Below are 16,808 nucleotides of genomic sequence, written 5' to 3'. Positions count from 1 at the left end.
TTTGTACCCCCTTTTTTGTGGGGTGCAGCGCTTTGTTGGAGGAGCTGCTGCTCTCTCCCTTCCCCATAGAGCCTGAGGAGCAGAGCAACACAAGTGTAACAAAGGCAAAACACTCCCGCCCCTGTTTGTGCCTTGAGCTCATTCATGTGCTCGGTTCACTGGTCTGAGCCCTTGGAGGCGGGGGGGGGGACTTTTCCCTCTGCCCTGTTAGGAAAGCAGCCCCCGCCCCCCCCAGTCACTGAACCAGTGTGAATGAACCAGCCTCTCTCTCTGCCTTTTAACCCCCAGCCTTGCAGCCCCCCTGGAGCTAGCTGCTTTGTGCATCACCCGCTTGCCCCGTCCCTGCGTCCTGTTCGCTTTCATTCATAGATTCCTAAATTCCAAGGCCTGGTGCAATCATCTTGTCTGACCCCCTGGATAGGACAGGCCAGAGACTGAATAATTCCTAGGGTGGATCTGTTAGAAAAACATCTGATCTTGATTGAAAAAAATTGTCCATGATGGAGAATCCACCGCGACCCTGGGTAGATGGTTCCCATCGTTAACTTCTCTCACTGTTAAAAGTTTACTCCTTATTTACACTTGGGGCTCTCCCCTAGCAGTAGGAAGGTCCTCATGCCAGTGGCCCATCTCCCCCTCCCCATGCCATATGCCCCGTCTCCCTCCATGCCCATCTGTCCTCCCCACCTGGGGTTAGGGTGACCAGACAGCAAATATGAAAAATCGCAACAGGGGGTGGGGGGTAATAGGAGCCTAAATAAGAAAAAGACCTTAAAATCGGGACTGTCCCTATAAAATCGGGACATCTGGTCATCCCCCTGGGTGACCATCTCTGCCCATCTCCTTTCCCTCCAGGAGCCCATCTCACACCCTATGTACCCATGTACCCATCTTTGCCATCTCCTTGATGGATCTATTTCCCCCAGGTACCCCCTCTGCCCCCCAGGTACCTATTACCCCAGGCACCCCTCTCTGACCCTAAGTACCTATTACCCCAGGTACCCCCTCTGCCCCCTCCAAGGTACGATTACCCCAGGTACCCTGTTCTGCCCCCCAGGTACCTATTACCCCAGGTACCCCTCTCTTCCCCCCAGGTACCTATTACCCCAGGCACTCCTCTCTGACCCCAAGTACCTATTACCCCAGGTACCTCCTCTGCCCCCCAGGTATCTATTACCCTAGGTACCCCCTCTGCCCCGCAGGTATTAATTACCCCAGGTACCCTGCTCTGCCCCCCAGGTACCTATTACCCCAGGTACCTCTCTCTGCCCCCAGGTACCTATCTCCCCTGCCCATCTCTCCCCTCCTGAGGTACCCACCCCCAGCTACCCATCTCTGCCTTCCCTTACCATCCCGGGGCCCATCTCCCCCCCTCCCCTCCCGATGCATCTGCCCCTTCGCCGGAAACCCACGTGGCGATCAGACGCCTTGCCTCGAGCACCCGCTTTCCCGGGCGCACCCCACCCCGCGTTCTGATTGGCCAGCCTGGGCTCCTATGTAAACGAAGAGAACACTGACGCACATGAGGGAGGGCGGGGATAAGGAGGCAGGGGGCGGGGCCTCCCTAGCTCCATGTGTCCCATTATAAATAAACCCAGAAAGATGCTCCTGGACTTCATCTGCTGCTCAGCTTGCTTCCTCCGTCCATCTTCCAGCTGCCCTGAGCCAGGATGCCTCAGACCCTCAAGCTGGCCAGCAGGGCTTCCCTGCTCACCCGGGGCTTCCCAGAGATCTGCGCTGAGCTCGGCTGCAAGGCACCAGCCAGGGTGATCAAGACCCACAAGACCCTGGAGGACATGCCAGGACCCAACGCTCTGGGCTTCTTCACAGATCTCTTCTGCAAAAAAGGGCTGGCCAGGCTGCATGAGCTACAGGTAAGGAACTTGCCTCTGTGGCAACTTTCCCACCTTGCTGCTTGGCACACGACATCTTACCTGCTGCATCCGACTAGTTGAGCTTGTAAAGGGTCTTCCAATGTGTGGGGTGCGTGGACTTACTGAGCTTTAAATAGGTCCTGGCTTTAGTGATCATATAGGGGTTAGGATTTAGGACCAGATTTCCCAAAGGGCCTGGAATCTACCAGTTTCCACTGGAGAATTTCCCATCAGTGCCTCAACAGAACTTGCTGGGCATTTAATAAAAAAACGTTCTAGCCAGGGTTTTCAACTAAGTCAATGGGAGTTGGAGGCTCAGAATTCATTGAAATTCAAGCCCTGTTTCAAAATCCCAGCCTGAACATGTGGGAGTGAGGACACATTCAAAGGTGGAAGTCCCCATAAATATGTACAGTTGTATTTTTGGTTACTCGTCTATGTTGTTTCAATGTGTGAGGGAAAGAATAGACGTACAGAGGTGTACATAAATTAAGGTGTACGTGAACTCATGCTTTACCCTATATATATCCCAACAGGCTTGCAAAAATCTATTGACGTGACATAGGTTTCCCTGTAATCAACCCGTTCACTTGTGAGTTTAACCCTGAATAAATTGACATTGATTCTGGGCCATACAACTTTTACTCACTGGGCTGCGGAAACAGTGAATTGCATTTGCAGTATAAATGAATTGCACCCTTTAATAGTGGCTTTGATAAGTAAAGGGGAGCGTTGTATCTCGTATTGCTAGTTCCGCTGCCTACATTATGCAAACTTTATTTTCCGTGCTTTTTAAAAGACCCTCAGGGTGTGCAGTGTAGCAGGGCTAATCTTGAGATCCGTCATATCAATTTTCTGACCCGTGTGTGTTTTACATTCTTGGTGTTGGAGGATTTTTTTTTAACTCTTTTTTATATGAAAGGCAAAAAAACAAAAACGAGGAAATACCATTGGGTAAACTTGATTCACGGAGTGAATTTGTGCTATTCAGCCCCAGACCGTCTGAGTAAAATCCCTGTCGAAATCAGTGCTTTCTTGGGATCCGTTCATAAAGTTGCCCAAAATTGTGAATACGCATCGCTGTGGGAATAAGTTTGAAATGGATAAAGCAAATCTTGCATTCTTTTGCCTCTCTGCGGCCGCACGTCTCCTGTTTGTGTGGCTTTGCAAACTTGTGTGCAGCTATCTATGGATTTTAAAAAGTAATGGTGATCCAACGGGCCACTGCGGCTCATTTTTAACCACTTCCAAACTTAGCTAAATTACTATTCCTCTGTGGGGATGAGCTACATGCTGAATGATACATGTGAAAGCTGCAGTCTTTGAGTTATCCATGTGCAACACCAAGCAAAACCCATTTCTTTTACAGCCTGGAGATATTTAGTCTTCCCCTCACCCCAGCTCATAACCCCAAAGGGGCTGGGAGTGGGGTTTTGTGCAGTAAGATGCAGCGAAATCCATGTAGTGCCTCAGCCCGAAAACTAAATTTGCCAATAAAAGAGTGGAAAACAGAGGGTCAAAATGGAGCAACTGGCTTCAGCAGAGCATCGATTAAGTACTAAGCAGGTGTTCCAGCTGCCTCTGAGCCTCACTCGGCATATTTGCAAATCCAGCTGTTTAAACAGACAAGAGCACGCTGGCTTCGCGGCTGCTTTTGGTTTGCCCAATGGTTTTTACGGTGCATGGCATGAGGAAGTTGGACAAATAGCAATCGAAACCACCTGTGTGGGAACTAGGGTTTGGTGTTTTTAACCCTATGTAACACAACCCCCTTCCTTGGTGGAGGCACGAAATATCCTCGATTACATGCGCTGACTGCATCCAGCCATGATTACATTCCTAGCAAAAGAGGCATTGTTCCTCTCTCAACTTTCTCTCTCTGCCCTGCGGGCTCTCGGGAACAAATCTGTGGTTGAAGCTGGAGGGGAAGGAGAGCTCTGAACAACAGGGGCTCTTGCAGGGCAGAGTCTAGCTGGGAGATCATTGACCCTCTCCGAGCTCGATTTCTGACAACGTCTGCCCAGACGTTCCTGTAAGATCTTGATCCCTGGAAGCTCGGCTTCCCCAGGTTGAGCTGCTGCCAGCTGCAGAGGAACACAATGTAGTTTCATTGGAGTCTGTTGCAATTTGTCTCTGCTGGCAGCCAGGGAATGATCCATCCCAGAGGCTAGCAGGAGGGAGTGCAGGATGGAGCTGGGTGTGTAGGCTACAGATGGCAGGGGAATAGATCCCTGTAATGCACCATTGTCTCATGGCTCTGTCCACCCTGTCCTCAAAGCGCCCACATGTTCTCGTTGCTGGGCTGTAACCACCCTGCTGAGACAGCCTGGGTCTAACCAGCTCTGTCTTCGGGTTCTGTGCCCGGTCCAGCTGGTGATGAGAACCCAGTGAAGGAGCTGACCGATTGAGATCAAAGTTAGATGGGGAGGGGTGGCCGGCCTCCCCGGGCAGCAGTTCCTAGTGCCACCGACGCCTCTTGGGGCCTGCTTGACGAATTGTCTCCTCTTCCCTCCTAGATCGAAGGCAAAGCCAAATATGGGCCGGTGTGGAAAGCCAGCTTTGGGCCGATCCTGACCGTCCACGTCGCGGAGCCCAGCCTGATCGAACAGGTGCTGAGGCAAGAGGGCAAGCACCCCATCCGCTCCGACCTGTCCTCCTGGAAAGACTACCGGGTGTGCCGCGGCCATGCGTACGGGCTGCTCACGGCGTAAGTCGGTGACCCCGCCGCTCTCCGATGCGGGCGTGGGGGTCACGCTGGGTGGGGAGGCTACAGGAAACATCCTAGGACCCGCCGGGTCCTGGAGACACCAGGCGACGCGATGATCCGCTGCAAAATACACTGATATTTAAGGCTTGGATTTTGCCCAAGGGAGTTAGGGGCTCAAATCCCATTGACGGTCACCTGACTCCCTGAAAATCTCCCCCCTCCCAAACTAAGTGAAGTTTAGCAGAAAAACAGACATCTCTCTCCTGCTTGTCTACTAGTGCCAGGTGGGAAAGGAGACAAGAAAGACCCCGAAATGTGGAGATTGTGGGGGTCACCCCCTCTTCTGGCAGGGGGGTCCATCCAGCACATTTGCCGACTCTTCCCTCAGTCGCTCTGTGCCAAGCGGGATCCGGCTCCCTTCCGGGCCAGGGGGAAGTGCTCCCCCGTCCCCGCAGCCTGATGCTGTCTCCGCGGGACCCGGCCCGGAAGCACGTCACCCATGAGCTACAGCTTTACGCAAGCCCAGGCAGAGGCATGAGTCGGGCGAGAGGATTGTGTTGGGCTGTGAGTCAGCGGTGTGATTCAGGCTCCCGGGTTTCTCATCAGTGGGGCAGGCTCGCTCAGCGCAGGGTGTGAATAACTGGCAGAGGGTGTGCAGGCCCGTGGGCTAGCCAAGGGAGCCGCTTTCCTGGCACCACAGGCTGCTGGTCTCCTGCAGATGGGCTTGGTGCCGGCTTCACCTCCATGGGAACCGACTAATGTGGTGCATCACGTCAGAGCAAGCTTACCCCCTCCCCCATCCCGTGGCCCAGGAAGTGTGCCTCAGCCCTGCCTTAGGGGGGCGCTGCCTCTACAGGGCGGCAGAGATTAGCCCAGGAGTGATGTGGGCTGACTGACACTTGAACCCTGCTTTCCTGGGGGCTAACCGGGTCTCTCTGGCCCTACCAGAGAAGGCGAGGAGTGGCAGAAGATCCGCAGCATCCTGGGCAAACACATGCTGAAGCCCAAGGAGGTGGAGTCGTACACGGGGACCCTGAACAGCGTGGTCAGCGACCTCATCCGCCGGCTGCAGCACCAGCGGAGTTGCCACCAGCAGCACGTGGTCAAGGACGTGGCAGGCGAATTCTACAAATTTGGCCTGGAAGGTGCATGTCTAGGGCAGCACCGTGGGTGGGGCTGGGCTCCTGGGAAGGGAGAGGCACGTTCTGCACAGAGATTGGAGACAGATCTGCCTGAAACCCCCCACCCCACCCCAAACACTCCCCTTCGGGGCCTCATGTCTCTGACTCTTTCTGGGTTCATTTCCTTAGGCATCTCCTCGGTGCTCTTCGACTCCCGCATCGGCTGCCTGGAGCCTGAGGTGCCCAAGGAGACGGAGACCTTCATCCGCTCCATCAACCGCATGTTCGTCATGACCCTGCTCACCATGGCCATGCCCAAGTTCCTCCACCACATCTTCCCCAAGCCCTGGAAGATCTTCTGCGAGTCCTGGGACTACATGTTTGCTTTTGGTGAGTGTGCTGGGGCCAGGCAGCCTGGGCTGGCTGCTTGGGTGGGTGGTTGCGCGGGCCTGGGCCCAACTCCCCGCTGGAACTTCAGCCTCATTTCCCCTGGGGCAGAAGATCTGGAGCAAAGATCGGGGACAACTACAAAGAGATTCCACTCCCTGCAGCAAATCAGTCTTTGCTCAGCATTAGTAACTAAACTGAAATTAACACCACCACCGATAAACCACGGTTGAACAGGGGGCAGTTAGGACTTGAGGACTTTCAGAAATGCCTCTGGGAATTAGAGGCCCACCATTCAATTTTGGTGGGCTTTGGGCACCGGAATCCCTTGGGTTCCTCTGAAGAAGTCCTGCCTGGAGCTGGCTCCGTCGGAAAGCCGGGGAAGTAGGGGGAAGCTCTCGAGCCCAGGCTGTGGGGCTGACCTGCGTCCATTCTCATCCAGCCAAGGGCCACATCGACAAGCGAATGAGTGAAGTGGCAGAGAAAGTCTCACGGGGGGAAACGGTGGAAGGCAAATACCTCACTTACTACCTCGCCCAGGAGAAGCTCTCCATGAAATCCATCTACAGCAACGTGACCGAGCTGCTGCTGGCCGGGGTGGATACGGTAAGCACTGCTGGGACGTCTGGCTTGGGGCAGTCGGAGCAGGAAGGCGGCTGCATGGAACTGATTCCAGCGCTTATAGTATAGATGGATCCCAGCCCCGTTTTTCCTCCGGCACCGATGGCAGGGATCCAGCCTCTTCCTAACCCTCCCTTTCTCCTCTGCCCCTGCAGATCTCCAGCACCCTGTCCTGGAGCCTGTATGAGCTGTCCCGTCACCCTCAGGTGCAGGCGGCGCTGCACGAGGAGATCACCGGGGTCATGAAAGGCGGCGCCATCCCATCGGCCACAGACGTGGCCCAGATGCCACTGCTGAAGGCAGTGATGAAGGAAGCGCTGAGGTGAGCGCCACTAGGAGGCGAGTGAAACAGGGCTGGCTCTGCTCTCTCGCCCAGGGCAGCCAGCTGGGTGCCTGCCGCACAGGGGCTGTGGAGGGACATGGTGCATCTGCTGGGAGCTTGCAGGCCGCCTGGGGTGCTGGGATCCCAGGGTTCACTCATCCCCCCCGGAGCTCAGCCCCCAGAGCTGGGAGGCTAGTGCCTGGAATAGGGATGGAGCAGCTGCCCAGCTGTCCCCCTGCTGGGGATGAACCCAAGGCTGGGTGTGGGGCTTGAACCCGCAGCTGGCCAGCTGCAGCATGAGGCTGGATCACAGCTCCTGTGACTCACCTCTGGCCATGTACTCTTATCCCATGGCAGGTTGTACCCGGTGATCCCCGGCAATGCCCGTGTCATCTCAGACCGAGACATCCAAGTGGGAGAATATATCATTCCCAGGAAGGTGAGTGGAGCTAACTGCCTGGCTAACAGGGTGGGGAAGGGAGTGGGAGAGGGGCTGACCTGGAAGAGGGGGCATCTGCTCCCCCGCTGTGACTGGCCACCCCCCGGTTGCCTTAGCGGGAGGCAGTGTGTAGCTGAGGGGATTTCTCCTTGAGGTGCGAGTATTTCCCCACCGTGCCCACATCTCACCCTGCAGTCTCTCCCTCTCTGCCTCCACTCGCAGACCTTGATCACACTGTGCCACTACGCCACCTCCCGGGACGCCCGCTTCTTCCCCGAGCCCGACTCCTTCAAGCCAGAGCGCTGGCTGCAGAAGGACGCCTCACACCACCCCTACGCCTCCATCCCCTTCGGCGTCGGCAAGCGCAGCTGCATCGGGAGGCGCATCGCGGAGCTGGAGGTGCACTTGGCACTGGCCCGGGTGAGTGCTGGGGCCGAGCCACCCCTGAGCGTCATGGTGGCAAACGTGGCTCCCGGGGCCGGGGGAGGGGCGCTCCTAATTCCTGTTAAACTGCACCGCCACACTGCATCGATACCAGCCCCATAGCCCCCCTCTCCCACCGCATCGGTACCAGCCCCATAGCCCCCCTCTTCCACCGCATCAGTACCAGCCCCATAGCCCCCCTCTCCCACCTCATCGGTACCAGCCCCATAGCCCTCCTCTCCCACCGCATTGGTACCAGCCCCATAGCCCCCCTCTCCCACCACATTGGTACCAGCCCCATAGCCCCCCTCTCCCACCACATCGGTATCAGCCCCATAGCCCCCCTCTGCCACTGCATTCCTACCGGGCCCATAGCTCCCCGCGCCCCCCACTGTATTCCTACCAGGCCACTTGCTCCCTCTCCCCCAACGCCTGTGCACTCCTACCGGGCCCACTGCATACTCCCCTCCCCTCCTGCCAGCCTTGGCGTGACTGGTGCTAACCCACCCTCCTCTCTCCTGGCAGATCCTGATGCAGTTTGAGGTGAAGCCAGAGCCAGAGGGGGGCCAGGTCAGGCCCATGACCCGCACCCTCCTGGTGCCCGAAAAGGACATCAACCTGCAGTTTATGAGCCGCTAAAGTGGGTGGAGACAGAACATCTGGTGCCGGGGCCGGCTGTGCTCCCTGTGGGGTGACGGGTCCCGTCCAAGTGGGTTGGCCCCAGATCAGAGTCAAGGAAAGGAGGGGCTGGTTCCTCGGAGCACATGTGCTCATCCTTGCTCGGCGGGATGGTGCATGGAAAAAGAGCTGTATAACAAATCTGTGAGGCCTGGCGTGGCTTCGTACCCACTCCCTGCCCGGGCTGTCCTCCCTCCTGAACCCGGAGTTCCCGTGAACTCAGAGTAAGGCAGAGCCAGAGTGGCATTCCCAGAACCAGCACCTCGTCCAGGCAACATTCGGCAATGCAATCAATGTGTGCGCCTGGCTCTGCCATAGCCGGGGCAGCAGCCCTGCAGAGCGCTGAGCGAAACTGCCCAGCTCCCTGTCTCCACTGGTTCAAATCCCCAGGGCAGCCACAAAACCCCATCACGGCCCGCTCTGGCACAACGTGCATATCTGGGCATGTAATGGGAAGGATAAATCGATCCCAGCTGGCCTCTGGGGGATGGTTCTGATGCTGATCCAGTGACTCAGATCTGCCCCCCCCCCATGGTGTAAATCAGCCTGTCTTTGCTGATCGACACCTGCAGAGGATCAATTCTTGGGGTCCTTCAAAGAGTTGTGAGGAATGTGCATAGATGTACTCACGTTAAGCACTCCCCTTTAAAGGACTGGGCCTCTATTAATACTTATTGCCTGTAACTTATTCATGGTTCTTGGGACCCAGCAGCATCTGAAGCTGAGTGTGTTTTTTTTTTCCCAAGCCAGCCGCAAGTTGCTCTGTATTTAAGGCAGCTGCAGCGTGAATGTCTCTCGCCTGCCGTTGCGGAACTGTTTGGCTGCAGCTGTTGCTGGTGCTTTGATATTTAACTGGTATTTATTATTCCATGGTGAATAAATATGACTCTTTTTTAAAAAAAAAAACAAACCCATCCTTCTTGAGTTTGGTGCATTTTGGGGATGAAGGCACTGGATGGGAAAGGGGGTTGGGTTGGATTCTGGGCAAAAAACACTGAAACCTGCGCTGTAAAATTACAAAGTAGCACTTAGTGTTCCCAGCCAGGATCAGGGCCCCTTTGGACTGGACGCTGTTAGTAAGAGGTGGGAGGGGAAACTGAGGCACGGACATGGCAGGAGGAAGCAACTTGTTCAGAGTCATCAGGGGCAGAGCCGGGAATAGACTCCAGGTCACCCGCTGCCATTCCAGTGCCCTGCTCGCTAGCCCATGCTGCCTGTCTTAGCGTAATGCGCTTCCTGGGTGATTAATAGCTCTGATTTGCTCCCTGGGTGGAAATCTCGTCCAATTAACTGTCAGGCTCTCTTGGCAACTTGGTTCTAAGGATCCGCCTCCTAACTCCCCCAGCCCCACTCCCAGGCAAGCAGCTGAAACCAGTTGCTGTGTGGCTGTTTCAAGGGCTGATGCATTCCACCCCCAAGGTGGGCGCATTGGAGGGGCAGTTAAATGGCTCCCCCTTTTCAGAAATGCTGACCAGGCCCCACCACCTCTGGAATCTCTACCAGAGAACTGGAGAGTGCAGGAAGAAGGTGCCACCCAGCACAGCAGGGGCCCCTTGTTATGGGGTATGGGGCTCACTGCAATCGTGCAAAGGCCGGGGCGGGTGGCTCCATGCAGCAAAAGAAGCCTCAGGTGTGCAGAGCTCTCCTCTGTTCCTGGCCACCCAGGCTGAGGGAGGACGAGACTGGCAGGGTCAGGACGAAGATGCCCTGCAGCAATGGTAGATGCTGCCAGGCTGGCTCTGACCTGGAGTCTGGCTTCACCAACGTCAAGCTCATCATGCTACAGCCGCCCATTGAGTTCAGTGGGACAGGCTGGCTCAGAGGAAGGGGCACAAAACCCCCCATAGTGGACAGTACTGGAATAACTTGCCCCATGGGGCAGTTGCTTCCTACTCTCCCTCCAGTGGCTGAAAGCTGGTGGGAGGGTGGTGGGTTGTGCATGTGGGGGGAGGGCTTCAGAGCAAGTCCCCCTAGGCGGATGACCCCCCTCACCCCCAGCCCAGATGGGGCTCGCCCTGCAACCTGCCCTCCCCTGCCAGTCATGTGCTGACTCTCTCCACGCCGTCATCAGTTGGCTGCTCGTGCCTGGGAAGGCCTGAGAGCTGGGCACAGCGATGGGGGGCACACACAGCAGGCCATGCTCACTGCAGCGTTGGGAGTGCTGCTGGCACATGCCCAGGAGCTGGCCGGGGCAGATGGGGCATTAAGTCCAAGGTTGCTGGCAGGGTGAGGCTCAGATCCACCCACCAATTCTATACACAGGGCTCCAGCCATGCACCTGTGGCCACACATTCATGCACACACAGCTGTTCACAAAGGAGACAAGCCTTCACGTCCACAGTTCCTTGGCAGCAGGCCCCCGTCTCTGGAACGCCTGGGAGAATCCAGCTCTATGAACAGGGCAGCCTGGCAGATGTGAGTGGTTATGCTCAGCCCCTGGTGGAAGTTATGGGCACCCACATCTCGGAGGGAGTGTGGGGGCAGCTGGAAAGGAGCAATTCTCAGACCCAAACTGCCACCTGCTGCAACCCCCTTGATTTCCACGGCCATGGGGATCCCCCCCAGCCTCCTTCAGGGTCTTCCCCTTACAGAGCCACTGTGTCCCAGGAGGGCGGCAGCGGGTCACGGGTGCTGCCAAGGGCTGGCGCAGCAGATCAGCGAGCTGAGACCCGGTGGGCCAGCTTGGGAAGGGCAGGGCTGGGCCGGGCCGTGCTCCCAGGGCTGGCACTGTCCATCCCGCCCCAGTTTGGTGTTCTGTTTACAGTGGTCCCAATCCAGGCACTCATCACATCCGTCATCCGCATTCAGCACCCGTTCTACACCCACCTAGCTCAAATCGGGGTGCCTGCTGGAAGGCTGCTCCCCCATCCAGCCCTCGAATGTATGATCCAGCCCTGGGCTCCCCCAACTCTGCCAGTGCCCCTCAATGCCAACCCACAGCGCTCCCTGCCAGTCACCCCTGGGCTTCAGCCACCCTCCGTCTGGCCTGACTGACTGCAAGCCTGGCTGCTCCCATGCAGGACCCCAATCCCCGCTGAGTTTGCTGCAGTTTCAGCCTGGATTTTTCATGCCAGCTGAAGGGCACATGGGGTTTCCCCAGGAACGTTTGCCTGACGCACTGGCAAAAAATCGCATCTCCTGAGCTAAACCCCATGTAGCCTCGCTCACAGCCAGCCTGACTGCAGCCAACAACAGGGGGTCCCTGGCTCCAAGCCCCCAGTCACAACAGGTTCCAGTGAAGCCTGACAGGAATCTCATCAACCCCTGGCATCTTTTCAGGCATGTGAGCCGCATGAACCCCGTCATGTTTGAGCGCTTGTTGGAACTGTTCAGCTGAGTAGATTCCCTCCGCCCCGGTCCATATTCCCATGACTCCTGGAGCCCGAGGCCTTATGAAAACCGCAAGACGCAGCGACACTTCTGACAGCAAGGCCCTTGTTTAACACCCCGCCCCTAGTGACTGGGACAGGAGAGAAAAGCTGCATGCACCACCTCTAGGCACAATGATCTTGGTTGTCCAGTGCCCTGTCTGACCCACTGGGCATCGTGTCCCCCAGGTCTCCCCTGCCATGCCTGATCCTTGGGGCTAGGAGGCGGTTATTAAAGTCCTGGTGCTTAGCTCAAGGAGTTGATGCATTTAGCATGGCAGGGCCCATATTCAAGTCCCCAGGGCAGTGTTACATGCACCTAGGTTGGCCAGATACCAAGTGTGGAAAAAATTGGGCCAGGGTGGTAAAAGGTGCCTATATAAGAAAAAACCCCACATAGCGGGACTGTCCCTATAAAAATCAGGACATTTGGTCACCCTACATGCAACCCAGTCTGAGGTGCTGTACCCCATGGAAGATCAGGCCCCTATGGGGTTTCACGTGCCCCAGCCCCCCCCTGGCAGCTAGGGGGTTAATTGCTCTGCACTATCTCTGGTCCTTGCATGGATGTTTTTCCTAGTAAAACATTCACGTGCCCTGGACTGCTTCCTTATGCCCCCATCCCATGCTGGGCCCCTGTTAATGCTGCACCAGGAACCACAACCGACGTCAATCGTCTGGGACTCTGGACCGGTCAGGGCACACTTGTGGGCTGGGCCCGTGATACAGCTGGGCCCCTATTACGCCCGCCCAGCCATGCGAGGAGACGCTGGCGGTACCAATGGACAGGGCCAGGATTACTCAGCAACAGCCCTCGCCCCAGCCTTTCGCCCAGTGCCAGGCAAACGCCGTGCACCCCTGCTGGTAGCAAAAGGCAGCCCCATCACCTGGCCGGGGGGATGGGGGGGGAACCCTTCCACGGGCTGGCACCAGCCGTGCCTGGGATGGCCATCACCTGATGCGGGTACCCTGAGGCAGACGGGCTCGAATCCCTCTGTACTCCAGGCCAGGGGAAGGCTGCAGCTCCAGGTGTCTCCTGCCAGGGCGGGGGGGGGACCACGTAATGTGGCTGCTCCCCAGGGATGCAAATACAGGGGAACCTGGCTGAGCATCGGGTGCTTGGAGCTGCTGTTGGTGGGGGCGGAGGGTGGGGAGGCTGGGGTTGAGGAGGGCCCATTAACCCCTCCCCTGCCACAGGCCCCCTGGGCATTTGGAGATGCCAGTGGTGGTACTTTTATTTATCTAGCACCAGTCAGGAGCAGCCCCCAGCCAGACGCAGAGGACGGGGGATCCTTTCCATGCCCCAGATGTGCTGCCAAGAGTGACCCAGCAACATATGGGGTTGGGTATAGGAGTCATTGACATGCTGTGGCCTTTGGGGCAGCATCTCCTGGTGCTCATGTTCCTTGGGGTGCACCGGGCATCCCCCAAAAGCTCAGCAAAGCCCCAGGGAAGAGCCATCTAAAGGGCATGGCCCATTACACACCTGGGGAGGGGCTGGACAACAGGATCTGCCCCCCCCAGTGAAGCTGTGCTCAGCGAGTTAACCCCCCCACACACGTGCACGGGGTGGGGTAGCGGTGTGCCACTGGCTGGCGGGTGGCAGCGGTGGGTCACTATGGGGCAAGGTAATAAAGACTCCAGTGCAAAGGCCTCTCAGGCACAGAGTGCGTTGTCACGGCTGGCCCACACCGCTTGCCTCTGCCAGCGCCTCCTAGAGGGGACGGGGGGATCAGCTGGGCTGGGTGCCTGGGCAGAGCTAACGGGGCCGCAACGTCCTGGCATTCAGCTCCCTGACAGGCTCAAGGCCACATCGCAGGATGCAGAGATGTCATTGCTCCCCTAGCTTCCCAGGGCTGGGAGCCCACGTGTGTGTGTTTCCTAACCAGGAGTCACGGGGGTGGGGTGGAGGCTGTAGGCCCCTTGGGGGGGTCACAGATGCCATCATAGCCATGCTTGAGATGCCAGGGCCATGACTGCTGGGCTTGGGGCATAGAGGTCTTTGATAGGGCACACTGGGGCTTCAGGGGCAGGGACACACACACACACGCATGCTCTTCGCTGGGGCGTGGGCAGCGGGGATCGAACCTCAGCCTCGGCTGACTCAGCCCCACCAGCATCCATCTGCGGTACTGGGGTAGGTGCTCCAGGGTGAAAGGCCCATAGTCCACTCAGAGGCTGGAAGTCCCCCCCGCCCCCCCCAGAAACCTATTCCCTGCCCCCAGAGCCAGCCAGTCCCCTGCCCTGGGGCCAGTCAGGGCCAGCGGCCCTGGAGGGGGAAGGCCCTGTATCTGTGTACGCGTGGGGTGTACCCCTCCCCTCATGGTGCCCTGAGGTACCAGTGCCTCTCTTGCTCTATCTCCACCCCCCACCCCCTCAAAAATCAGCAAATCTCTGTGGCTTCATGGTGCAGCGCCTGGAAATCAGCTCCCGGACGTCCCCTTCGAACAGGGGTTAGCCAAAATATTTGTTGGGGGGAAAGAGAGAAGTTTGCTTGGCATGGGGGGAAAGTTCCACCAATGGCCACTAGATGGTGCTGCGGCTTCAGCAGCAACCCCATGGCAGGGGAATGGGTCTCAATGTGGCATCAGTTCCTGGGTGGGGGGCACATGTGGGGGTTTAAAGGGCTCTGATGGGTCACGTTAAGTCCGCCCCACAAGCCAGCCAGCCCCACAACCTGGGCCAGACTGGAGTGGGCACCCCTAATCCCCACAGAGCCAACCGGTTGCTCTCACCTGATCAGAGCCAGTGCCCCCTAGAGGGTAAAGGCCCCATATCCCAGTCCCTGAGCCAGCTAGTCCCCTGCCCTGGGGCTAGGTTGCAGCCGGTGCCCCCTAGCAGGTAAAGGCCCATATCCCAGTCCCTGAGCCAGCCAGTCCCCTGCCCTGGGGCCAGATCACAGCCAGCACCCCCTAGTGGGTAAAGGCCCATATCCCAGTCCCTGAGCCAGCTGGTCCCCCGCCCTGGGGCTGGATCAGAGCCAGCACCCGCAAGTGGGTAAAGGCCCTGTGTGCCATTCCCCGTCCCCACGACCCAGGCAGCCTCCTTTGACTCCATTAAGTAGTGTCAGTTTGTGTCTCTGCAGCGCCCAGGTCGGGTGGTGTGGTCTGGGGGGCNGTGGGGGGGAGGGGCAGGTGGGAATTAGCGAGGAGCAGCAGTTCTGGGCCTAGGACTGGGGGGGGCACCTTCATCCAGCAGCTGTTAACCCTTTGCTGCTGCCCCCACCCCCCCACTTCACAGCTAACCCAGGGGCCGCCAGCCACAGCCCAGACTTGGAGCCAGGCCCGGCTGGGAATCGGGGGTGAGTCCTCTGGACGTGAAAGGGCTGCCAGGGCAGGAGACACATCACCTCAACCCTGAGCCAGGACCAAAGGTGGACTAGTTAGTGCAAGACCGCACATCCGGCACACTCAGTGAAAGGTATTACACCCCCCCCACACCCCCACCGTGTCGCGCTCAGAGCCTGAAACACCACTGCACCCCACGAGCCGGAGCAGACGGGGCCTGGGTGCCCCCGAGGCTGTGGAAAGGAGGTGTGTCCTTGCAGCAGGGCGCCATGGGGAGCTGGGCGCAGAGAAGGGCTGTGCACGGCCTGTGTGTAGGGCTTTAATCGGCGCTTGGAGGAGAAGAGCCCAGGGCAGCCACAAACCCGGCACAGAGCAGGGGGCTGGCTGAGGTGGAGCCGAGGTGGACTGAACAGGGCCGCCCAGGTTAGAGATTGATACCTGGTATTCCGCTCCCCTTGGCAGGAGGCAGGGACAGCCTGGGACTCTCCAGTCCTGGATCAAAGCTGCCACAGGTACCGGCTTGATTGTAATGGGGTGGGAGCAGAGAAGAGGCAGGGAGCCACCTGCTTAATGCCCCCCCAAGCTCCCTGCTGCCCCTGCCACCCCACTCAGACACTGCCCCGTGGCCCCAGCTGCAGCCAGGAGAACCCGAGGTCCCTATGTGGGATTGTTAGCCACTGGGGCCGCCTGGGCCCTGGATTCTGGCTGGAGCCCGATGTCACCTATCTTGGGGAGCTGGGGTGTCTTGTCCAGGGACCTAGATGTGTGTTAAGGCCCTTCAGGGGGTGTTGTGTAGTTGTTGGTGTGTTGTGCTGTTAGGTAGCTTTGTTTAGAGCCTTGACAGGGCGTCACAATCATGTTTATGTCACAACTGTGACAGCTGTGTGTGTGTGTTATGCAGTTGTGTAGCTGTGTGTGTGCTGAGGCCCTTGGAAGGATGTTGTGTAGCTCTGTAGCTGTGTGTGTGTTGTGAGGTTGTGTAGCTGGGTGTGTACCGAGGCCCTTCAGGAGGTGTGTAGTTGTGGGTATGTCGTGCAGTTGTGTATGTGAGATGTAGCTGTGGAGCAGTGGTCTGAGCAGGGGGATGTCACAGCAGGCCCATAACTCGCAGGCAGACACCTGGCAGGATGGGTGGGCGCAGAGGGCCCAGAGCAGGTCGGGAGCCTAGGTACAGGGCAGGCAGAGGGAACGGGCATAGAGCAGAGAGTAGGTGGGGTTGGAAGGCAGAGGCTGGGTTGGGGGTCCAGGCCCAGGTGGAGAGGGGCACTCAGCACCCTGGGCACACAGAGGGGCAAAGCGCAGAGCCACAATTAGCAGAAGCAAAGGGCCGGAATTTGCCATGGAGCCCTGAGGCCGAGCCCACGATCTGTCTCCTTTCGTTCGCATCATTAATTCTCCGCTGGACAAGCTCTGCTCCCAGCACTCCCAGCTGAGAGCCCCATGCCAGGCTGGGGCCCCGGCAGGGTCTTGCAGCGCGGCACGCTCGGCTGCATGGATGAAACCTCTGCCTTGTGGGAGTGAGTCAGAGCCCGTCTCCCGCACCGAGCAAGAACAGGGCTGAAGGAGGGAATCTGCAAGCCA

General features: G+C 57.9%; 1 protein-coding gene across 1 annotated transcript; it reads left to right on the top strand.

Annotated features, from left to right (window-relative positions):
• The first annotated feature begins 1,670 nt into the window (after window positions 1-1,670).
• Window positions 1,671-8,533, top strand: CYP27B1 (cytochrome P450 family 27 subfamily B member 1). Its single transcript, XM_032786674.1, has 9 exons — window positions 1,671-1,874; window positions 4,391-4,581; window positions 5,530-5,726; window positions 5,892-6,092; window positions 6,532-6,695; window positions 6,866-7,032; window positions 7,390-7,471; window positions 7,694-7,891; window positions 8,420-8,533. Exons 1-9 carry the CDS (start codon window positions 1,671-1,673, stop codon window positions 8,531-8,533), a joined length of 1,518 nt encoding a protein of 505 aa, XP_032642565.1.
• Window positions 8,534-16,808: the final 8,275 nt, after the last annotated feature.

The sequence above is a fragment of the Chelonoidis abingdonii genome, chromosome 26, assembly GCF_003597395.2.
Source record: "Chelonoidis abingdonii isolate Lonesome George chromosome 26, CheloAbing_2.0, whole genome shotgun sequence".
In the NCBI taxonomy this organism is placed as follows: Eukaryota; Metazoa; Chordata; order Testudines; family Testudinidae; genus Chelonoidis; species Chelonoidis abingdonii.
This window is presented reverse-complemented; position numbering and strand designations above follow the sequence as displayed.

Coding starts and splice junctions, on each gene's coding strand:
- CYP27B1 (XM_032786674.1), top strand. CDS start 1,671: ATGCCTCAGACCCTCAAGCTGGCCAGCAGGGCTTCCCTGCTCACCCGG. Junction 1,875..4,390: donor CCAGGCTGCATGAGCTACAG/GTAAGGAACTTG, acceptor CTTCCCTCCTAG/ATCGAAGGCAAAGCCAAATA. Junction 5,727..5,891: donor CTACAAATTTGGCCTGGAAG/GTGCATGTCTAG, acceptor TCATTTCCTTAG/GCATCTCCTCGGTGCTCTTC.